Genomic DNA, 24723 nt, shown 5'->3' with positions numbered 1-24723 from the left:
TACTTTAAGGAGCAGTTTTCCCTCTGTGGGTCTAACCACAAGAAGTTCTGGAAATCAGTGAAAGACCTGGAGAATAAACCCTCCTCCTTACAGCTGCCCATGGCCCTTAATGTTTTTATTTAAAAAAGTAATTATTATTTAACTAGGCACGTCAGTTAAGAACTAATTGTTATTTACAATGACAGCCTAGGAACAGTGGGTTAACTGCCTTGTTCAGGAGCAGTACAACATATTTTTACCTTGTCAGCACGAGGATTCAATCTAGCAAACTTTCGGCTACTGGCCCAATGCTCTAACCACTAGGCTACCTGCCGCCCCAAATGTTGATGATGTGGTTGTTCCTGACATGGAGCGCATGACTGAGCTCTTTAATCATCACTTCATTAAGTCGGGATTCCTATTTGCCTCCTTGCCCGTCCAACATTTCCTCATCTCCCAGCCCTTCAATGCGACTAGCCCCAATGCTCATCCCTATTTTCTACCTGCCCCGCTACACCACTTCTCCCTGAGGTACAAAGTAGCTCCTTAAACATGACCCCAAAAAAGAGCTGGGTCAGATAGTTTAGATCCTTTCTTCTTTAAGGTTGCAGCCCCTATCATCGCAGAGCCTATTTCTGAACTTCTTTTTTTTTACCTGTCTCTCCTCTCTGGGGAGGTTCCCATTGCTTGGAAGGCAGAACAAGCTGATCCTAACTGTTATAGACCAATTTCTATCTTGACCTGTTTATCAAATGTGTTGGAAAAACTTGTCAAAAATCAACAGACTGGCTTTCTTGAGGTCTATAGTATTCTCTCAGGTATGCAATCTGGTTTCTGCTCAGGTTATGGATGTGTCACTGCAACCTTAAAAAGGTCCTAAATGATGTCACCATTGCGCTTGATTCTAAGCAATGTTTGTATTTTTATTGACTTGGTCAAAGCTTTTAATACGGTAGAACATTCAATTCTTGTAGAACGGAAAAGGAGTATTGGTGTCTCTGAGGGGTCTTTGGCCTGGTTTGCTAACTATCAACAACATAGCTCAGGCAGTAGCAAGCTCTCTAATCCACTTATATGCAGAAGATACAGTCTAATACTTAGCTGGTCCCTCCCCAGATGTTGTGTTTAACACTCTACAACAATGCTTTCTTAGTGTCCAACAAGATTTCTGGACCGTTTTATCTCCATCTCTAGATTCAAAGACTCAATCATGGACACTCTTACTGACACTTGTGTCTGCTTCGCGTGATGTATTGTTATCTATACCTTTTTGCCCTTTGCGCTGTTGTCTGTGCCCAACAATGTTTGTGCTGCTGCCATGTTGTGCTGCTGTCATGTTTTGTTGCTACCATGTTTTGTTGCTACCATGTTGTGTTGCTACCATTTTATGTTGCTGTCATGTTGTGTTGCTACCGTGTTGCTGTCATGTTGTGTTGCTACCGCAATGTGATATATGTACATGTTTTATTTGAATCCACGCAGCAGGCCTTTTTCCTATTGGTAGGCCGTCATTGTAAATACGAATGTTTTCTTAACTGACTTGCCTAGTTAAATAAAAAAGCGAAATAAAAAAATTAAGTGAGTTAGCTGGAAATTACTCCCTATATAGCAGGGAATAGGGAGTCGAGTGCCATTTAAGACGGTGAGACCAACCGTATGTCAGCGTGTAGAGGGGTTTCCCGGTAACGTCCAGGGCGGTGAGAGCGGGACTCTTGGCCTGTGTGGCTCCCCAGCGTGCCAGGGCTGCCTGAAGGGCCGGGGGCCAGTTACTGACCACCCCCAGGGGCTCCCCCTTCACTGGGATGATCTGACGGCCCTCTGGCCTGGGGGTGTTGGGGTCCGGCTGGGGCACTACGGACAGGGGAGGAGACAGGGATGAGGGTGAAGAGGAAGATAAAAATAAAGTGGGGTATAGTGAGTTAAATGTGTACTGTTTCTTTCAAGGAAGGAAGAATGCATTGTATTCAATGGAATGTAAGTATTGGAATGTACAGTGCCTTCAGAAAGTATTCACACCCCTTGACTTTTTGTTGTTGTTGTGTTACAGCCTGAATTCAAAATGGATTACATTAATATTTTTCCTCATCCATTTACACACAATAACACATTGTGAAAACATGTTTTGATAAATTGTTCCAAATGTATTTCAAATGAAATACAGAAACAGCTAATTTACATAAATATTCACACCAGGTCAATACTTGTTAGGAGCTTTCCGCACCTGGATTGTACAACCTTTTCCCATTACTCTTTTCAAAATTCTTCAAGCTCTGTAAAATTGGTTGTTGATCATTGCTAAACATACTTTTTCAGGTCTTGCCATAGAATTTCAAGCAATTTAAGTCAAAACTAACTTGGCCACTCAGGAACATTCACGGTCTTCTTGTTAAGCAACTCTAGTGTAGATTTGAACTTAGGTTATTGTCCTGCTGAAAGGTCAAATAATCTCCCACTGTCTGGTGGAAAGCAGACTGGACCAGGTTTTCCTGTGCTCAGGATTTGGCCTGTGCTTAGCTCCATTCCATTTTATCTTGAAAAACTCCCCAGTCCTTAACAATTACAAGCATACCCATAACATGATGCAGCCACCACTTGCTTGAAAATAGAGAGTGGTACTCTGTAATGTGTTGTATTTGCCCCAAACATAACACTTGTATTTAGGAAAAAAAGTCAATTGCTTTGACACTTTTTTTGCTGTATTACCTTAGTGCCTTACTGCAAACAGGATGCATGTTTGGATATAAAAAAAAATGTGTACAGGGTTCCTTCTTGTCAATTAAGATAGTATTGTGGAGTTACTACAATTTTGTTGATCCATCCCCAGTTTTCTCCTATCACAGCCATTAAACTCTGTAACTGTTTAAAAGTCACCATTGGCCTCATTGTGAAATCCCTGAGCGGTTTCCTTCCTCTCCGGCAACTGAGTTAGGAAGGACGCCTGTATCTTTGTAGTGACGGGGTGTCTTAATACACCCTCCAAAGGGTAATGAATTACTCCACCTTGCTCAAAGGGATATTTAATGTCTGCTTTTTTTTTTTAAATGTACCAATAGGTGCCCTTCTTTGTGAGGCATTAGAAAACCTCCCTGGTCTTTGTGGTTGAATCTGTGTTCAAAATTCACTGCTGGACTGAGGGACCTTACAGATAATTGTATGTTTGGGATACAGAGATGAGGTAGTCATTCAAAGATCTTGTTAAACACTATTATTGCACACAGAGTGAGTCCATGCAACTTAGTATGTGACTTGTTAAGCAACTCTACACCTGAACTTACTAAGGCTTGCCATAACAAAGGGGTTGAATACTTACTGACTCAAGACACTTCAGCTTTTAATTTTTTATTAATTTGTAAAACATAATTCCACTTTAACATTATGGGGTATTGTGTGTAGGACATTGACACAAAATCTCTTAATCCATTTTAAATTCAGGTTGTAACACAGCAAAATGTGAAAAAGTCAAGCGGTGTGAATACTTTCTGAAGGTGGTGTAAGTATCAGAATAGAAGTATTGTATTTTATGGAGCCTAAGTCTTGGAGCAGGTCCTCTGTGCTTCTTACCCTCTACGATCTCCTCGGAGTCATCCAGGAAGAACTCACTGAGCGCTTGTCTCTTGGGCCGCTTCAGAGTGTTCAGCAGCTGCTGGATCTTAGTGGAAACACGGCTGTTCACTGGCACACCTGGAGAGCACAGAGGTAGAGGCAGACAATCACAGACATGACCATAGACACAAACACACACTCACTAATAGTCACAATCACGCACAAAAACACACACACTCATACACTCAGACATTAAATAGGCAAGCACGCACAAACGGACACAAATGCTCACAAACGGACACACACAACAGGTAGATGCAACTTTATTCTTGGTCAAAAACAGAAGGATATTTCTATCTGTGGAGAGTAGATGGAGAGACAGGGCAAACAGACGACAGAAGAGGTGAAAAAGCAAGCTGATTGGAATTGATCCCTCCGTCGCCCCTCCCCGGCCCCGTCCCATTTCGATTCATATTACCTTTTCGCTTTCCTTTTTTTAATGAAAGACACGACACGTACAGCCGAAAAAGGGATCACCCCAAAAAAGAACAAAATATAGTATGTTAGCAGCTTTCCCAACACAACGCCTGGAATGGGGATGAGAGTGAGTGAGATTCATTCAATGTTATTATGTCTTGTCAGGGTGTCATTATGTCTGAATAAAAATGGTTAAAAGTAGTACACTATGTAGGAAATAGGGTATCATTTGGGATGCTGACATAGCCATTTCAAACACGGTAGGGTAAACACACTGAATTGCCAGCTACATTCATGATTACTGCAAACGCAGTACAACAGTGCTTTGTCAGTTAGCCAAACCATCACCAGATTAAGGATGTTACAGACTAGAGATTATGGTTAAAACCGTGAGTGATCGCAGTGTGGTGGTTTTCTGCGGGGTGTTACCAGTCTGCTGCCGTGTGTGTGTGAGATCGTACATTCTGAAGTGTGTGGTTGTTGCTCTACAGTGTGTGGTTGTTGTTCTACAGTGCGTTCTATAGTGTGTGGCTGTTGTTTTACAGTGTGTTCTGCAGTGTGTGGTCGTTGCTCTACAGTGTGTGGCTGTTGTTTTACAGTGTGTTCTGCAGTGTGTGGTAGTTGATCTACAGTGTGTTCTACAGTGTGTGGTTGTTGCTCTACAGTGTGTTCTGCAGTGTGTGGTTGTTGCTCTACAGTGTGTTCTGCAGTGTGTGGTCCTTGCTCTACAGTGTGTTCTGCAGTGTGTGGTCGTTGCTCTACAGTGTGTTCTGCGGTGTGTGGTCGTTGCTCTAAAGTGTGTTCTGCAGTGTGTGGTCGTTGCTCTACAGTGTGTTCTGCAGTGTGTGGTCGTTGCTCTACAGTGTGTTCTGCAGTGTGTGGTCGTTGCTCTACAGTGTGTTCTGCGTTGTGTGGTTGTTGCTCTACAGTGTGTTCTGCGGTGTGTGGTTGTTGCTCTACAGTGTGCTCTACAGTGTGTTCTGCAGTGTGTGGTTGTTGCACTACAGTGTGTGGTTGTTGCTCTACAGTGTGTTCTGCAGTGTGTGTGTGTGCATACCGTCAGCGGTGGTATCCAGCATGCTGGTGCGGCTTTGTCCTCGGGGCATCCCCCTGGTCATAGCATTGGGGGGCAGGTCCACCCTGGAGTCCACCCTTGAACCCCTCTCAGGGGTGTAGGACGTCACATCTGGGGGGACACTGTTCTCTGGAGAAGGGACAAGGTTTAATACTCTGAGGTAAACTTACCTAAAGCTGTGGAGCTACAGACAATACATGCTCATTAAGAAAGTGTCTCTGAGGGTACGAAGAAGGGCTGTTATGTGTGTGCGCGCCCACCCTTGTGCGTGTGCGAGTCAGTTCTCCCAATGCGTGTGCGTTGGATTAAATGTGTGCAGGGTGTGTTTGTCTTACCTATGTGTGGGGTGTGTGTGTTTACAGAGTGTGTGTGTGTGTGTGTGTGTTACCTATGCGTGTGCTTGCCAGTATGTCGGCCAGTGCTGAGGTGGGCTGTGGCTGCGGTTGAGTCTGAGTCTTATTTTCCCCGTGGGACAGGGTGGAGGAGGCGGAGGAGGAGGTGGAGGAGCTCTGCACTGAGCGGTTGATCCAGTAGTCTGGGCTCTGGAGACTCTGGGCCAGCGCTGCACTCAGAGTCGCCTGGCGACGCAGAGAGCCTTCGTCCTCAGACGCTGACGATGTGTCTGACAGGGAGACAGAACGAGATGTATTTAGTAGATGACGCGTGGTGAGCTTTGTAGCACAAAATGGCTGCCTTTGCAGCACCCCAGGTGGGTTATATACAGTGTTTGTGGACACCCAATACACCTTCTCTTATTGGGGCAGAAGCAGTGATAACCTAACCAACCATCCCTGGTCCTGATGATGAGCTACAGGGTATGCAGGATTTTGTCCCAACCCACACCTGAATCGACTCATCAAAGGTTGTCCAGTCACTGAACATCTAGACTTTGAATATGCTAAATCAGGTGTGTTAGTGCTGGGCATGGAACTAAAAGCCTGCACAGCGCGCACCCTGTATTTTAGCTCTCTGGGACCAGGGTTAGTTATTGAACATTACAGTGTACTACTCAAACATGGCAGGGTTGGGGTCAATTTCATTTTAATTCATAAAGTAAACCAAATTCCAATTCTAAAATCTCCTCATTGAAAAGCATTGAAGGGAATTGGAATTGTCCCCAACCCTCAAACATAGAACATAGTTTGATCTCTATGGTAGTGACCTGGAGGGGTGCAGTTGTCTACGGGTGACTGGACGAAGGCTGAGCGGCGCTTGGTGGGCATGGGCAGTGCCATCTTCTCCTCCTTGTGTTTGGCCAACGCTGCCTGTACCGCCTCCGTGTGGATATCTGACAGAGACGGTGAGAAAGAATGAGAACAAGATCAGGACAGACCAAAAAACAGGGATGAGGAATGGAAAAAGTAGGTCAGTCACTGCATCAACTGTGTTCCTCCTCTGTCACAATCAGAACCAACCACTATCCCTAAGCAAGGCAGCAGCTCCCACACATCCCACTCCTACTATGGTGCCATGCATGTTAGAGGTCTGTGCCATTTTTATGAAATTGCACTTAAGTCTACTTCCCATGTAAATATCCTTTGCTATGTTGTTGCTTTTAAATCTGTAATTTCCTCTGAATGCACTGTGTTTTCTGCTAAATGAATGGCCTCATTGAGGACATTAACGTTTTCGGAATCTAAATCTGTGACGTATGAATGTACAGTATGTGTCTGTCTGTACCTGATCTGTAGCGGTCATCCCTTGCCCCCCCGCTGCGGTTTCTGCGGCCCCCAGAGGAAGAAGAGGGGCCAGAGGCCTCAGGACTGGCAGGGCTACGGTCAGAGCTGGCAGGGCTGGGCTCACCACTGGTAGGGCCGGAGGACGACTGCTGCTGGACGTCTGGGAGAGGCAGATCCACACCTGGACAGAGAGGAACGAGGAGAAACTCAGCACCTAGCTCTAACACACACACACACACACACACACACACTAGGGCTGGGCAATATGTCCAAAAATCATATACATTTTTTTTTCAAACTTAAGGGCGATTCACAAAATACACTATATATACAAAAAAGTATCTGGACACCCCTTCAAATTAGTGGATTCGCCTATTTCAGCCACACACGTTGCTGACAGGTGTATAAAATTAAGCTCACAACCATAGACAAACATTAGCAGTAGAATGGCCTTACTGAAGAGCTCAGTGACTTTCAACGTGGCACTGTCATAGGATGCCACCTTTCCAACAAGTCCAGTTTGTCAAATTTCTGCCCTGCTAGAGCTGTCCCGGTCGACTGTACGTTCTGTTATTGTGAAGTGGAAAAGTCTACGAGCAACAACGGCTCAGCCACAAAGTGGTAGGCAACACAAGTTTACAGAACAGGACCGCCAAGTTCTGAAGTGTGTAGTGCGTAAAAAAAGGTCTGTCCTCGGTTGCAGCACTCACTGCCGAGTTCCAAACTGCCTCTGGAAGGTAAATCAGCACAAGAACTGATCATCGGGAGCTTCATGAAATGGGTTTCCATGGCCGAGCAGTGGCACACAAGCTTAAGATCACCATGCCCAATATCAAGCGTTGTCTGGAGTGGTGTAAAACTCGCCGCCATTGGACTCAGGAGCAATGGAAATGGGTTCTCTGAAGTGATGAATCACGCTTCACCATCTGGCAGTCCGACGGACTAATCTGGGTTTGGCAGATGCCAGGAGAACACTATTTTCCCCAATGCATAGTGCCAACTGTAAAGTTTGGTGGGGGAAGAATAATGGTCTAGGGCTGTTTTTCATGGTTCGGGTTAGGCCCCTTAGTTCAAGTGAAGAGAAATCTTAACCAGTTGGATTTAGGGGGTGCTATTTTAATTTTTGGATGAAAAACGTTCCCGTTTTAAACAAGATATTTTGTCACGAAAAGATGCTCGACTATGCATATAATTGACAGCTTTGGAAAGAAGACACTCTGACGTTTCCTAAACTGCAAAGATATTGTATAACTGGAGTCTCCTGAGTGAAAGAATCCAAAGTTCTTCAAAGGTAAATTATTTAATTTGGTTGCTTTTCTTATTTTTGTGAAAATGTTGCCTGCTGCCAGCAGAGCCTAGCATAGCATTATGCCATGATAAACTTACACAAATGCTTGTCTAGCGTATTTTGAAAATCTGAGATGACAGTGTTGTTAACAAAAGGCTAAGCTTGTGTTTGATTATATTTATTTAATTTCATTTGCGATTTTCATGAATAGGAAAAGTTTCTAGGGGTATTTATGTCCGTTGCGTTATGCTAATGCATTTGAGGCTATGATTATGCTCCCGGATACGGGTTTGCTCGACACTGGTTAACAGGACAGCATACAATGACATTCTAGATGATTCTGTGCTTCCAACTATGTGGCAACAGTTTGGGTAAGGACACTTCCTGTTTCAGCATGACAATGGCCCCGTGCACAAAGCGAGGTTCATAAAGAAATAGTTTGTCGAGATCAGTGTGGAAGAACTTGACTGGCTCGCACAGAGCCCTGACCTTAACTCCATCAAACACCTTTGGGATGAATTGGAACGCCGACTGTGAGCCAGGCCTAATCGCCCAACATCAGTGCCCAACCCTCACTAATGCTCTTGTGGCTGAATGGAAGCAAGTCCCTGCAGTAATGTTCCATCAGTAATGGAAAGCCTTCCCAGAAGAGTGGAGGCTGTTATAGCTTTATCAAGCTTTATTTATACAGCACATTTCAGACATGGAATGGAACTCAATGTGCTTTACAAGAAAATAAAAGCTGAAACATTTACTATACAACAAACATAAGATTAAAAAAACGAAAGAATGACAAACTGAACTACTAAAAAGCACCCTAAAGAAAAGTTAAGATCTCCTCTTAAAAATGTTCAGTTTCAGCCTCCTCAGGCTCTCTGGCAGGCTATTCCAGAGGCTGTGGGCACAATAATTAAAGGCTGCCTCTCCATGCCTCTTGGTCCTAGGCTTTGGGATAGTTAAAAGGCTAGTGCCAGAGGACCTGAGGGACCAACTGGGTGCTTAACTTAAAAGCATGTCTGACATGCATTGAGGTGCACAGTCGTGGATTGATTTACAAAAAAACAATATAAGAATCTTAAAATGAACTTTAAAAAAAAATGTAAACTCACATGCAGCCAGTACAGAGACCTTAAAACCTGTGTAATGTGTGCTCTCCAAGTGGTCTTGGTCAGTACCCACGCTGCAGCATTCTGTATGCTTTACAGTTGAACAATGGCTTTCTTGGATAGACCAGACAGGAGAGCATTACAGTATTCAAGCCTGCTTGTAATAAAAGCATGGATTAGTCTATCTGTATCAGCCGGAGAGAGAAACGGCCACAGCTTGGCAATGTTCCTCAGGTGTTTAAAAAAAAACATTTTTGGTTTCATTCCTAATGTGCGATTCAAAATTTAGTTCAGAATCTAAAATAACACCTAGCTTTTTAACCTGGTGTTTTATCTTTATTGCCCGTGAATTAAAATGTGCGGCCTGATTCTCTCTCTGTGCTTTGACTCCAACAATAAGTACGTCGGCATTGTCTTGATTTAGCTGGAGGAAGCTGTGAGCCAGCAGTCTTATGAATATTAAAATCGCCCGACACATTGATTTTTTCATAGTTCTGAAGGAGTATAGACAATAGCTCAGATAAATCAGTGAAGAAAGTGGGGCAGTGCTTTGGTGGCCTATACAGGGTTATAAACAGTATATCATGATGCTCAAAAGACCCAAAGTTGCCAAATGAAATTTACTAATGAAAGCATTTGTAAAAATAGAGGCTGGCACCCCTTTTCTATTTTCTGATAGAGTATTGGGCGGCAGGTAGCCTAGTGGTTAGAGCATTGGACCAGTGACCGAAAGGTTACCCCGAGCTGACAAGGTAAAAATATGTCGTTCTGCCCCTGAACAAGGTAGTTAACCCACTGTTCCTAGGCTGTCATTGTAAATAAGAATTTGTTCTTAACTGACTCGCCTAGTCAACTAAAGGTTAAATAAAAAATATATTAAAAAAAAATTGTGATTGCTCTAACATTTAAAAAGAGCCATGTCTAATTGGTGTGGGCCACTGCCCCCGGGGCATCTGCCTCGAGGTAAGCAATGGAATAACAACCACGTTTTCTGACACCCTCCAATGTATCAGAATGGTAGGAGATAACAGTTTGTAGAAACTCGTTAGAAGGCCCGAGTTAAAGGAAAATAAGTTAAGTTACTCATAGCGCCATTTCTACAGGAGTTTACATGCTTTCCAAAACCTGCCTTGCTTATTTTGAAAGGGAGAACTGGATCACTAACAGACCAGGTACGTCCATCCCTAAAACAGTTTGCGATGTTGCGAGAAATAATACTGGAAGCCCTGCGGTTAGGGTGAATCCAGTCTCTTTTTTTTAAAAAGTGCTGGTTGCTCCCACAGCAAATCAAAGTTTGTCACAAAAAGAGACATTCCTGTCGTTAAGTTTCTTCTAATACTCATCCAGGGCAATGAATCGGTTGAAATGTTCCGAACCCTTTCGGTAGCACGGGAGTAGGCCAGAGGTAACTATTCTCTTCCCTGTGCTAGCGACAGTGCTTAAAACGAAAGTCGTTAAAACCTACGTGAGTGACAATGGTGGCAATATTGTAGTAGTTGGCCAGAACCGTGGGCACTAGGGAGTTGATGTCATGGGCACGGACTCCTGAGTGACAGTGGACCTTGGTCAGTCCAAAATCTCTCACCATCGATCTTCCCACAATGATGGTGGATGTGATGGAATCCGATGGGGAAGCAACCTGCTGAACTGTGGTAGCCGTGGGGGAGGGGGGTGCCACTGGGCTTCGGAGTTGAGCTTAACATTTGCCCGTTGGATTGGGACACATCAACGCCACCCGACTCATTGACAGCTTTACTACAGGAGGCATTTAAACTGAGATTTGGTTTGCCTGGGTTACAGCTAGGTCGGTGAACTTAGAAAGCAGGTTATCCTTTTCTTGCAACCGAGCTAACAGACGGAGGATCTCTTCCCTAAACTGCTTGATGGTGGTGCATTTAGGGCAGACAAATCCCTTGTCCATTTTACTGTTACACCGTATCTTCCTTCTGTGATTGTGTGGAAACATCTCACACCTGACGCACATGTCCAGCTGTGGATAAAAACACTGGTGGGCTAGCACAGCAAGCATTAGCCTGATCCATTTTCATGATGGCTAGCAGCTATCTGCTACATCTCCATTTTTTGGGGTTTAATTTAAATAAGCGCCATTGTACAATTAAAGGTCTAATAGACTGCATTTAATTATTTTTGCCAAATAGTTCAACCTGCTTTTTTTGTTGTTGCAATAATCACTGATCTGGCTTTCAAGTCAGTCTATGAAAATGCAATTTTTTGTTACAAACTTAACTAGAACAATGCATAATGCACATCCACTAATAATGTCTAACTTCTTGTAGCAGGCATTAGACTATAGAACATTAAGAGGTCTAATCAACAATCTCTCAAGCCCACGAGCTAGTGATTAGCCAGCTAATCTTCATATTTCAGGTTTAGCCAACTTGGATCTATTTGCTAGCTAACAAGGTTGAACAGTTGGATTGCTTTGAACACACCCTTCTGTCTGTCTCCAACTGTTTGAAAAACACGTTAGCCTGTCCAGATGTTGAAATCAAGTGGCCGACCTTATTTCTCAAAATGAAAACGAGTTGCCAATTCCTTATAGATTAAACAGCTAGTATAACAGTCTTCGGCTAAAATGCTGCTAGCGGTACATGGTACCCCAATAATGCTGCACACGACAAACAGCATTCATTTTCCAGAATCAATGTTCAATGACACTCTCGTTTTAGTAGTGTCTGCTCTAAGCGCAATTAAAGTAGTGGAGACATAAAATGGGTATCGTTAGAAAAGACCACTTCTCCTCTATTACAGTAAACTAAAGTCCCAATGTGTTTGAGTCCATATGACCAATTCTGTTGGACCAAACCTCAAATGCAAATAGCGAGTCAAAACCACTTGTCAGGGAGGAAGATGTGATATCTCAACGTTGTTGGCGTGAGAGGTTTCACTTTCTAAAATCTGCCCAAAATAAGACCAATGCTTTTCTTTGGGCTTATTTTACACCTAAGCTTGTCGTCTGTTTTCCTGCCTTTGGGACAACAACTCCCATTGTTAGGGCTGAGACGTGCATCTCGTCATCATATAAAGATCTCTGTTAAAAATGGAAAGGCGCACAGAGGACCGAAGGAGACGAGACCAAAAATACAGCATGAGAACAAGCGTACATAAACGCTCATAAAAAATGAAAAATAAACCTTGATTCTGCAATACAGGCATTTGCAATATCGAGCAAAAAATACATTCAAATTAATGTATTTACAGTGCCTTGCGAAAGTATTCGGCCCCCTTGAACTTTGCGACCCTTTGCCACATTTCAGGCTTCAAACATAAAGATATAAAACTGTATTTTTTTGTGAAAAATCAACAACAAGTGGGACACAATCATGGAGTGGAACGACATTTATTGGATATTTCAAACTTTTTTAACAAATCAAAAAATGTAAAATTGGGCGTGCAAAATTATTCAGCCCCTTTACTTTCAGTGCAGCAAACTCTCTCCAGAAGTTCAGTGAGGATCTCTGAATGATCCAATGTTGACCTAAATGACTAATGATGATAAATACAATCCACCTGTGTGTAATCAAGTGTCCGTATAAATGCACCTGCACTGTGATAGTCTCAGAGGTCCACTTCACAAAAAAATACAGTTTTATATCTTTATGTTTGAAGCCTGAAATGTGGCAAAAGGTCGCAAAGTTCAAGGGGGCCGAATACTTTCGCAAGGCACTGTAATATACCGCCCAGCACTAACACACCCACACAAACATTCGCTGACACGCACGTTGCACACGCAGACACACAATTTTGCATTGGTCAGGTAACTCTTGAAACAATATTTAATTTGATATAACCTTACTACTAACTAACAGACCACTTACAGTTGAAGTCGGAAGTTTACATAAAGTAGTTTTAATGACTCCAACCTAAGTGTTTCAACCACTCCACAAATGTATTGTTAACAAACTATAGGTTTGGCAAGTCGGTTAGGACATCTACTTTGTGCATGACACAAGTCATTTTTCAAACAATTGTTTACAGACAGATTATTTCACTTATAATTCACTGTACCACAATTCCAGTGGGTCAGAAGTTTACATATACATAATTGACTGTGTCTTTAAACAGCTTGGAAAATTCCAGAAAATTATGTTGTGGCTTTAGACGCTTCTGATAGGTTAATTGACATCATTTGAGTCAATTGGAGGTGTACCTTTGGATGTATTTCAGGGTCTACCTTCAAACTCAGTGCCTCTTTGCTTGACATCATGGGAAAATCAAAAGAAATCAGCCAAAACCTCAGGAGGTTCAGGCCTTTATGGCAAGACAGAAGCAACTCATTAAAATTCACATGACAGCCTGCTTGGAATGTGCCAAAAGGTACCTAAAGACTCTCAGACCATGAGAAACAAGATTCTCTGGTCTGATGAAACTAAGATTGAACCTGAATTGGCCTGAACGCCAAGCATAACATCTGGAGGAAAACAGGCACCGCTCATCACCTGGCCAATACCATCCCTAATGGTAAGGCGTGGTGACAGCATCGTGCAGTGGTGATGTTCTTGGGGACCTTCAATGCTGCAGAAATGTTTTGGTACTCTTCCCCAGATCTGTGCTTCAACACCTTCCTGTCACAGAGCTCTACGGACAATTCCTTCGACCTCATGGCTTGGTTTTAGCTCAGACGTTCACTGTCAACTGTTGGACCTTTATATAGACAGGTGTGTGCCTTTCCAAATCATCTCCAACTATTTGAATTTACCACAGGTGGACTCTAATTAAGGATGATCAGTGGAAACAGGTTGTACCTGAGCTCAATTTCTAGTATCATAGCATAGGGTCTGAATACCTATGTAAATAAGGTATTTCTGTTTCTCATTTTTATTAATGAACATGCATATCTAAAAAGCTGTTTTCGCTTTCTCATTATGGGTTATTGTGTGTAGATTGATGAGGATTTTTTATTTATTTAATCCATTTTAGAATAACGTAACAAAATGTGGAAAAGGGGAAGGGGTCTGAATATTGTAGATACTGTAGAATTGATTCATCTAGCTCTAAACTCACGATGGCAGGTAGTCAGCTAGTCAGCCAACAGAGTACCACTGAATGATGTCCATGTCAAGTTTGTGGTGTGACCATCCCTGTACTGCTCAGAAAAAAAGCAGAAGAAAGCAGATATGGCCTAACAGGCTTTGAGGGAAGTAGCTCACAGTTTTTAGTTTGTTTGTCATCTCGAACCAGTGGCCCAGAGGGACCTCTTGGGTCTTTAGTTGTTTCTACTCCCCAGTTGACCACAGCTCTCTGTTCAATTGGTTGGTTGTTCTCCCCAGTTTACCTTAGCTATGTCACATTGCGGTTCTGTGTTTTCTGTGGACACAGTTGAATGGGGGGAACGTAATGATAAATTTGAAGTTGGAAGTTTACATACACCTTAGTAAAATAGATTTAAACTCACAATTGCTGACATTTGATCCTAGTAAAAAATTCCCTGTCTTAGGTCAGTTAGGATCACCACTTTATTTTAAGAATGTGAAATGTCAGAATAATAGTAGAGAGAATGATTTATTTCAGCTTTTCTTTCTTTCATCACATTCTCAGTGTGTCAGAAGTTTACATACTGTACACTCAATTAGTATTTGGTAGCATTGCCTTTAAATTGTTTAACTTGGGTCAAATGTTACGGGTAGCCTTCCACAAGCTTCCCACAATAAGTTGGCTGAATGTTGGCCCATTTCTCCTGACAGAGCTGGTGTAACTGAATCAGGTTTGTAGGCCTCCTTGCTCACACACGCTTTTTCAGTTCTGCCCACAAATCTTCTATAGGATTGAGGTCAGGGCTTTGTGATGGCCACTCCAATACTTTTATTTTTTAATATTTTTTTTTATTTCACCTTTATTTAACCAGGTAGGCTAGTTGAGAACAAGTTCTCATTTGCAACTGCGACCTGGCCAAGATAAGGCATAGCAGTGTGAACAGACAACACAGAGTTACACATGGAGTAAACAATTAACAAGTCAATAACACAGTAGAAAAAAGGGGAGTTTATATATACATTGTGTGCAAAAGGCATGAGAAGGTAGGCAAATAATTACAATTATGCAGATTAACACTGGAGTGTTAAATGATCAGATGGTTATGTACAGGTAGAGATATTGGTGTGCAAAAGAGCAGAAAAATAAATAAATAAAAACAGTATGGGGATGAGGTAGGTGAAAATGGGTGGGCTATTTACCAATAGACTATGTACAGCTGCAGCGATCGGTTAGCTGCTCAGATAGCAGATGTTTGAAGTTGGTGAGGGAGATAAAAGTCTCCAACTTCAGCGATTTTTGCAATTCGTTCCAGTCACAGGCAGCAGAGAACTGGAACGAAAGGCGGCCAAATGAGGTGTTGGCTTTAGGGATGATCAGTGAGATACACCTGCTGGAGCGCGTGCTACGGATGGGTGTTGCCATCGTAACCAGTGAACTGAGATAAGGCGGAGCTTTACCTAGCATGGACTTGTAGATGACCTGGAGCCAGTGGGTCTGGCGACGAATATGTAGCGAGGGCCAGCCGACTAGAGCATACAAGTCGCAGTGGTGGGTGGTATAAGGTGCTTTAGTGACAAAACGGATGGCACTGTGATAAACTGCATCCAGTTTGCTGAGTAGAGTGTTGGAAGCAATTTTGTAGATGACATCGCCGAAGTCGAGGATCGGTAGGATAGTCAGTTTTACTAGGGTAAGTTTGGCGGCGTGAATGAAGGAGGCTTTGTTGCGGAATAGAAAGCCGACTCTTGATTTGATTTTCGATTGGAGATGTTTGATATGGGTCTGGAAGGAGAGTTTAGAGTCTAGCCAGACACCTAGGTACTTATAGATGTCCACATATTCAAGGTCGGAACCATCCAGGGTGGTGATGCTGGTCAGGCGTGCGGGTGCAGGCAGCGAACGGTTGAAAAGCATGCATTTGGTTTTACTAGCGTTTAAGAGCAGTTGGAGGCCACGGAAGGAGTGCTGTATGGCATTGAAGCTTGTTTGGAGGTTAGATAGCACAGTGTCCAAGGACGGGCCGGAAGTATATAGAATGGTGTCGTCTGCGTAGAGGTGGATCAGGGAATCGCCCGCAGCATGAGAAACATCATTGATATATACAGAGAAAAGAGTCGTCCCGAGAATTGAACCCTGTGGCACCCCCATAGAGACTGCGAGAGGACCGGACAGCATGCCCTCCGATTTGACACACTGAACTCTGTCTGCAAAGTAATTGGTGAACCAGGCAAGGCAGTCATCCGAAAAACCGAGGCTACTGAGTCTGCCGATAAGAATACGGTGATTGACAGAGTCGAAACTTGACTGTGTTGTCCTTAAGCCATTTTGCCACAACTTTGGAAGTATGCTTGGGGTCATTGTCCATTTGGAAGACCCATTTGCGACCAAACTTGAACTTACTGACTGATGTCTTGAGATGTTGCTTAAATATAGCCACATAATTTTCCTGTCTCATGATGCCATCTATTTTGTGAAGTGCACCAGTCCCTTCTGCAGCAAAGCACCCCCACAACATAATGCTGCCACCCCCGTGCTTCACGGTTGGGATGGTGTTCTTCGGCTTGCAAGCCTCCTTCCTTGCTGATCATTATGGCCAAACAGTTCTATTTTTGTTTCATCCAACCAGAGGACATTTCTCCAAAAAGTACAATCTTTGTCCCCATGTGCAGTTGCAAACCGTAGTCTGGATTTTTTATGGCGGTTTTGGAGCAGTGGCTTCTTCCTTGCTGAGCGGCCTTTCAGGTTATGTCGATATAGGTCTCGTTTTACTGTGGATATAGTACTTTTGTACCTCTTTCCTCCAGCATCTTCACAAGGTCCTTTGTTGTTGTTCTGGGATTGATTTGCACTTTTCACAACAAAGTACGTTCATCTCTAGGAGACAGAATGGATTTCATTTTTTCTGCATTAAATCACTGGCCACTAGGAGCTTCGCTTCTGTGTGAGCATTTTCTTGTTTACCTATGGCCCTACACAGCTTGTTGAGTGCGGTCTTAGTGCCAGCATCAGTTTGTGGTGGTAAGCAGACAGGTATGAAAAATATAGATCTCTTGTAAATAGTATGGTCTACAGTTTATCATGAGGCATTCTAACTCAGGCGAGCAGAACCTCGAGACTTACTTAATATTAGAGATTGCCCACTAGCTGTTAACAAAGAGACACATACCCAGCCCTTGGGTTTATGAGACGCTGCCGTTCGGTCCTGCCAATGTATAGAAAAAACAGCTAGATTTATATTAACCATGTCCTCGTTTGAAATGTAAAACGGTAAAGGTTAGGTACCGGCTAATGTTTAGAGTAAGGGTTTAGGGTAGGGTCGTCTGAAGGATTTCACTAAGCATCCACCATTGTACTTCGTGTGAGCAGCAATGCAGCTGTTCCGTCATCCACCACTAGAGTGCAGCAGAGAGCCATAAACTCTCCCATCGCCATAGGAACAAACAGAGGGAGGTCAAAAACAGATATAGTGGAAAAACAATCATGGAGAAGTCCGTTCAGTAACCCACTATTTATGGAACAGTTTTGGTCTATCTGTGCATTCTTTCCCCATAAAAATAACTTGTTGGTACAAAACTGACTTAGTTGATGAGTTTGGTCATTGCTGTCAGTTGGATTGAAAAGGCATTTGTTTGAGTCTGGGGTTAGGCTGAAAACAGATAGTCATGTCTTGTTCTCTCTGCTACTATATCATCTGTGCGTGGATGACAAATATCAAGGGAGGTCAGAAGAAGAGAGCAATGAGGATGAAGACAATAGTGGAGGAGGAGGAGGAGGAGGAGGAGGAGGAGGAGGGACTGAAAAGATGAGAGAGGAGATGTCGTATGAAGAATTTATAAAAGGACAACGACTAAAGGGACAGAAAGAAAAAGATAAGAGGGGGAGATGCGTCTTACTGAGGAAGGTGAAAAGAGAAGGAGGAGAAGGAGAGAAGAGAAAGGCCTGTACTTACTGGTGATCTGAGGGAGGAAAGGGGCCAGCAGCCTGGCTCGTTTCTTCTCATAGCCCTTCTGTGTGATGTCACCTAGCAGAGAAGAGAACAGGATAAAAGATAAGAGGGGGAGATGCATTAGTCACCAGTCAGTCAACACACACTACCATCAATCAATCAACAAATCAATACACACACACACACAGACTGTCTGGGGTTTGAGTATTAGGCCTTGATTGATTGATAAACACTATTACAATCAATTAAGATATAGGGCATCAAGATTGAGAGAACACTAACTCTAAAGTCTCTGATTATAGACATGCACACGCTGGTCACCCCCCCCCCCCCCCCCCTGTATTTTTCCAGTTTTATTACCAGGGAGAAACATGAAATAAGGAGGGAGACCGATAGAGGACAGAGAAGTGTGTTGGGACTGGGTTTCGATCCCATGCGGTCAGGGGATTGCCTAGGTGCCGAGGGCGGCAACCTTAACCGCTCAACCACTCTCAGGCATCCTAACACACGTCAAAAAACCTTCCAGGGGAGATTCCGTTAGCTTCGGGTACAGCTTCACATGTCCTGTGGCTCACTGCAAACAGAAACTAATGTTCATTTGTCACATGCGTCGTAAAACAACAGGTGTAGGCTAACAGTGAAATGCTTACTTCAGGGTCCTTATCCAATAATGCACAGTAGAAAAAAAGAACAAATATTGAAATAGTGACACGAGGAATAAACACACAGTGAATAATGAATAATAATAATAATGAGTAAAAAAGGATCAGGTAAGATTATCGTTTCCCCTCCTCAGTGGACAAATATGACAAGAGCACACAAACCCCAGGGCAGGACAAGCAACTAACAAAAGTTATTACAGCTACGGTTATAGTCTCCCACCAGAGAACAATACCAAAGTAGCTAATCGAGCCACAGAATAGTAAACATGGACATGGCTTGCATCTCAAATGGCACCCTATTCCCTACTATATATAGGACACTACTTATGGCCCCTCGGGTACCATTTGGGATTGTAGCCATGGCAAAAAAAAGTAAAGTGGAAGCAATGGGAGGTAGTTTCACATGGAACCCAACTCCCCCCTCTCCTCTTTTCCCCTATTCTTCATTCTCTAGGGGGGGTGTGGGGGTAGAGGGGAAGGGGGAGAGCCAAACGCCCAGCCCTCCCACAACCGCAAAGTCCAAACACTCCCTAGGCTCCCCCAAAACACACACACGCACGGGCACGCAGGCAGGCACGGGTGCGTACACACTCACACACATCCCCTTATCTGTGACCAGCGATAGCGTCACAGGGAGAGATAAGAGTCAGTCTAAGTGGAGTAGAGAGGAGGCCTGGGGGTCTGTATCTCCGCATCCCATTCCTCCTAAACCTCCCTTAAAACTGTGATGATTTGAAAAACTTTTTTTTAATAGAAACTCAGATGTTTTAGGCTTAGTTATAGTGAAACATGTCAATTCTGGTCTTCATTTTGACAGTTTGTTGCAAAAGTGATGTATTTTGATATATTAGTAGGACATCTAACTCTTTTTGCCCCTAATGGTTCAACTCTACCATTGAAATCATGATGTAGAGCCTCTCAGTCATCTCAAGAGAGGGGGGGGGGGGGGGGGGGGGGGGGGTCGGCATGAAATACACTCCCTTCTAGATGTGCTGGGTGGTACCACCTCAAAGCTAACTATAAAAGCAAGTGACGGCGCCGCGCCTTATTTGGCAATGGTCGTGATAAGTGGGGTGTGCCAAAATATTTTGCATATGACGCTTCCTTGACTTAGACGACTGACGTATCACAACATTTGTTTTTAAAAGCAGTAAGGCACATTTCCGCGTATGACCAAATTCAAAGTTTCTGCTTACCGTGCTTTTACCAAGAAAGAAAACGTATAGGCTATGAGGATTACACGCTTATACTCATAGCTACATCCATCGTAATAATGGGCAAAGGCTGAAATTGGGGTTGAGAGTTACCTTTAAGGCATCCGCATGCTTCCATCCGAAACAGTGCGACACAGCTTGTGCATGAATTATGTACGGTTTTGGTCTTCGGGCAAGGTTTTTTTTTTTCTGTCTGTTCGTGCACACGTCATTTATTCTTGAGCAAAGTCGAACTTCGGGAGCCGAAGTCTTACGCCCCTTCATTTGTGATTCGTCAAATGTAAGGGTAAAGCGAGGCTCTTCTTCTTCTCGATTCAGCCTGAAACTCAGTGTGGATTCAAAATGGCGAACGACAACAACTTGCAGCGTTGCTTGGTCGAGGAGGTACAGAAGTACCTGCACCTCTACGATTCCAGCCCTTGCATCATATAAAGACTAGCATGTAAAGGCCAATTCATCCTGAAGTACACAAAATGTTGTTCCTCATCAATTGGGCGCATTTGTTGAACCAGCATGGCATACACCCCCCCCCCCTCCGTTGTTCCTTCTCTGTTGAGTGGTCGCACTGACTATCTTCTCCCTTCACTCTCCTTTTATATGTGTTGCTAGGTAAAGTGAATTTAGTAGATACCGGGCCATTTTCCATTTTCTCGCCAGTCAAGTGTCTCTCTGAACACCATATTATTTCTACAGCGCGCCTCTTCCTTGCTTGGGTGTCGTTGTCACTTCCTTGTTTGGCCTTAGTTGAGTATTACCAGCACTATTTCCACTCTTCCCCTTTTCAAGCAAACGTCTTTAAAGGGAGTATGCGAGCGAGCACGCTCGTTCAGTTTGCTTAGCCAGGTTCTACTAGGCGCCAGCCGAACCTGTCTGGGACGGCTTTATACCCCTACACCACCTCCTACCTCCTCCTAACTCCCACTGACTTGTGGAGGGACAGGGGTGGTGTGTGCTGCAGCCCAGACTAGAGGAAGATAAACGTACAATGAGAGAAACTGGTTGGGGAAGTGAGAAGGAACAAATAACGCGAGGGAGCGAGAGAGAGAGACCGATGGAGGCGTTTGATAAGCTGCTGGGCCTGGGGTGGTGTGTGTTTTATCTTGAAGGCACCGGCATCTCTCTCTCTCTCTCTCTGCGCTTGATATTACTGAGTAGAACAACAACTATTGAACATGAGAGAACTACTGCTGTGGGTTGTTTTTGGGGACAGTATTATTTGCAACGTCAATCAGAGAAAAGGGGCAGGGGCCACAAGAGCGAGAGAGAGAGAGAGAAAGTAAGAGTGACTGCAGGGGTGAGAAAGAGTAACAAAAAGAGAGACCTAGTGGGAAAAATAGAAAGAGTGACAGAGAGAAGGAGAGTAACAGAGTGATAGGTAGAGAAACCAACAAAGTGAGAGGAGAGAGAGAGAGAGAGAGTTCTGAGTGCTTTTTCATTCTGTGTCAGAGTGCTGTAGGGGCTCCCAGTATTCAGCAATGTGTTCATGCCTGGATACACACATTGTTACCGCTGCCTGAAAATCTGGCACGGAAACAGCAACTACAAGACACACACAAACAGGGACACACACACACACCCACACACAAACGTGCGCAAAGGCCTACATTACAGACAAACACACTCTTTCCGTCTTTCACACACAAACACACAGAGAGGGAGTTGGCCCCACGCTCTGCCACAGTAAGTGGTAGATTGATGTTAGTGAGGAGTAGTGGACTGGAGCTCCATTGTGTGAGAGAGAATTCTGGCCTACTCCAAGCATGAGCTCTGAACTGTGACTGATGTTGGGTCATTAACACAGAGGGACAGAGGGGTGCCTGTATTGGTGATGGGGTGGGACACAACAACAGGCACAGACTGGCACTACCACACAGCACCACCATAGACAGCAGCAGACATCCAGACCTGGAGTTGGAGCTGGGCAGACAGAGTGGGCTGTGACCTGGTCAAGTCTGCACTCACCAACAGCTTGTGAGCAACACTTGCTACAGTTTGTGTATTAGAGAGAGATAGAAATAATGCTTTTGGAAAAACTGTTGCATGTTTTGAGAAATGTTTGTGTGTGTGTGTGCGTGTGCGTGCGTGTGTGCGTGTGCGAGAGGTCTAAGGGCAGGATATGAGCGTTACCCCACCCCGTCTCCCTTGCCAAAAGCAGTTCGCAGTTTATTGAGACTACAGGAATGTGCACCAAATGGCACCCCATTCCTGAAATAGTGCACCACTTTTGACTAGGGCACATAGTGCTCTGGACAAAAGTGGTGCACTATATAGGGAATAATGTGCCATTTGGGACACCACCTAAAGGAATGTGCTGATGGGAGAACAGTCTCCTAACTGACTGGGCCAACTGGCTCACTGGACAAACTGTGTGTGTGAGATGCTATTCTGATAGTGTGTGTGTATGCGCGTGCGTGCACAGTGCTTTTCTGTGGTGTGTGGGTGATGCTATTCTGCGGAGTGTGTGAGTGTGTGTAACGCTGGAGCAGGTTAATGCAGGGTGGGGGGGGGTTACAGTGTTTAGAAGAATGAGTGCTGAATTAGCTAGCGATGCAGTGGCACGGTGGGCCACCAGATCCATATGTGTCAGCACAGCAGCACCAGTTAGGGCTGAAATATATCGAATTCATATGAATGTATGTTTTTGCGTGATATTCCAAACGCATGTATCGCAAGAATCAAGGCTTTGTTCTTTTTATGGGCATTTATGTCCGCTTGTTTTCATGTTGTATTTTTGGTCTCGTCTCCTTCGCTCCTGTGCCGTGTTCACCTTCCCATTTACACCAGAGATCGGTGTATAATGACGAGATGCATCTCCGCCCTAACAATGGGAGCTGTTGTACCAAAGGCGGGAAGGCAGGCGTCAAGCTTAGGTCCCAAATAAGCCCATAGAAATGCATTGGCCTTATTTTGAACATATTTTAGAAAGTGAAACCTCTCGCTTCGCCTCTTCTTCTGGTTTACAAACACCAAGCCCCTCCCCCTGCCTCTCACGCCAACAACGTTGAGAGATCACATCTTCCTCTCTGACAAGCGGTTTCAACTCGACATTTGCATTTGAGGTTTGGTGCAACAGAATTGGTCATATGGACACAAACACATTGTTGACTTTATTTTACTGTAATAAAGGAGAAGTGATCTTTTCTAACGATACTCTTTTTATGTCTCAACTACTATAATTGCATTCAGAGCAGACACTACTAAAACGAGAGTATCAATGAACATTGATTCTGGAAAATGTATGCTCAGTTTGTTCCGCGTGGCATTGGGGTACCACGTACCGTACCGCTAGCAGCATTTTAGCCAAAGACTAAATGTGTAATAAGCAGTGTTGTGTTCGAGACCACCTAAAACGAGACCGACTCAAGACCAGAGCAAATCGAGTTTGAGTCATGACCGAGACCGGGAGGGGGAGCGAGAGCGAGTCATGACCGAGACCGGGAGGGGGAGCGAGAGCGAGTCATGACCGAAACCGGGAGGGGGAGCGAGAGCGAGTCATGACCGAGACCGGGAGGGGGAGCGAGAGCGAGTCATGACCGAGACCGGGAGGGGGAGCGAGAGCGAGTCATGACCGAGACCGGGAGGGGGAGCGAGAGCGAGTCATGACCGAGACCGGGAGGGGGAGCGAGAGCGAGTCATGACCGAGACCGGGAGGGGGAGCGAGAGCGAGTCATGACCGAGACCGGGAGGGGGAGCGAGAGCGAGTCATGACCGAGACCGGGAGGGGGAGCGAGAGCGAGTCATGACCGAGACCGGGAGCGAGTCATGACCGAGACCGGGAGCGAGAGCGAGTCATGACCGAGATCGGGAGCGAGAGCGAGTCATGACCGAGACCGGGAGCGAGTCATGACCGAGACCGGGAGGGGGAGCGAGAGCGAGTCATGACCGAGACCGGGAGGGGGAGCGAGAGCGAGTCATGACCGAGACCGGGAGGGGGAGCGAGAGCGAGTCATGACCGAGACCGGGAGGGGGAGCGAGTCATGACCGAGACCGGGAGGGGGAGCGAGAGCGAGTCATGACCGAGACCGGGAGGGGGAGCGAGACCGAGTCATGACCGAGACCGGGAGGGGGAGCGAGAGCGAGTCATGACCGAGACCGGGAGGGGGAGCGAGACCGAGTCATGACCGAGACCGGGAGGGGGAGCGAGAGCGAGTCATGACCGGGAGCGAGACCGAGTCATGACCGGGAGGGGGAGCGAGACATGACCGAGACCGGGAGGGGGAGCGAGTCATGACCGAGACCGGGAGGGGGAGTGAGTCATGACCGAGACCGGGAGGGGGAGCGAGTCATGACCGAGACCGGGAGGGGAACCGAGTCATGACCGAGACCGGGAGGGGGAGCGAGACCGAGTCATGACCGAGACCGGGAGGGGGAGCGAGAGCGAGTCATGACCGAGACCGGGAGGGGGAGCGAGAGCGAGTCATGACCGAGACCGGGAGGGGGAGCGAGTCATGACCGAGACCGAGTCATGACCGGGAGCGAGACCGAGTCATGACCGGGAGCGAGACCGAGTCATGACCGGAAGCGAGACCGAGTCATGACCGGGAGGGGGAGCGAGACATGACCGAGACCGGGAGGGGGAGCAAGTCATGACCGAGACCGGGAGGGGGAGTGAGTCATGACCGAGACCGGGAGGGGGAGCGAGACCGAGTCATGACCGAGACCGGGAGGGGAACCGAGTCATGACCGAGACCAGGAGGGGGAGCGAGACCGAGTCATGACCGAGACCGGGAGGGGGAGCGAGACCGAGTCATGACCGGGA

The 24723-nt window shown here is 45.2% G+C and overlaps 1 protein-coding gene across 2 annotated transcripts in view; it reads right to left on the bottom strand.

Moving 5' to 3' along the window:
- LOC139368381 (disco-interacting protein 2 homolog B-A) overlaps positions 1–24723 on the bottom strand; it is an 81335-nt gene that overhangs the window by 29284 nt on the left and 27328 nt on the right. For both annotated transcript variants that reach the window (XM_071107175.1, XM_071107177.1), the window contains exons 2-8: positions 18092–18163; positions 6755–6934; positions 6237–6362; positions 5463–5696; positions 5057–5203; positions 3541–3660; positions 1633–1830 (exon numbers count right to left, since the gene is read on the bottom strand). In XM_071107175.1, coding sequence (XP_070963276.1) covers positions 1633–1830; positions 3541–3660; positions 5057–5203; positions 5463–5696; positions 6237–6362; positions 6755–6934; positions 18092–18163 — 1077 coding nt within the window. The remainder of the gene's footprint in view (positions 1–1632; positions 1831–3540; positions 3661–5056; positions 5204–5462; positions 5697–6236; positions 6363–6754; positions 6935–18091; positions 18164–24723) is intronic.

Source organism: Oncorhynchus clarkii, chromosome 16 (genome assembly GCF_045791955.1).
Source record: "Oncorhynchus clarkii lewisi isolate Uvic-CL-2024 chromosome 16, UVic_Ocla_1.0, whole genome shotgun sequence".
Taxonomy (NCBI): Eukaryota; Metazoa; Chordata; class Actinopteri; order Salmoniformes; family Salmonidae; genus Oncorhynchus; species Oncorhynchus clarkii.
Note: the sequence above shows the minus strand (reverse complement) of the source record. Positions and strands in the feature narration are given on the sequence as shown.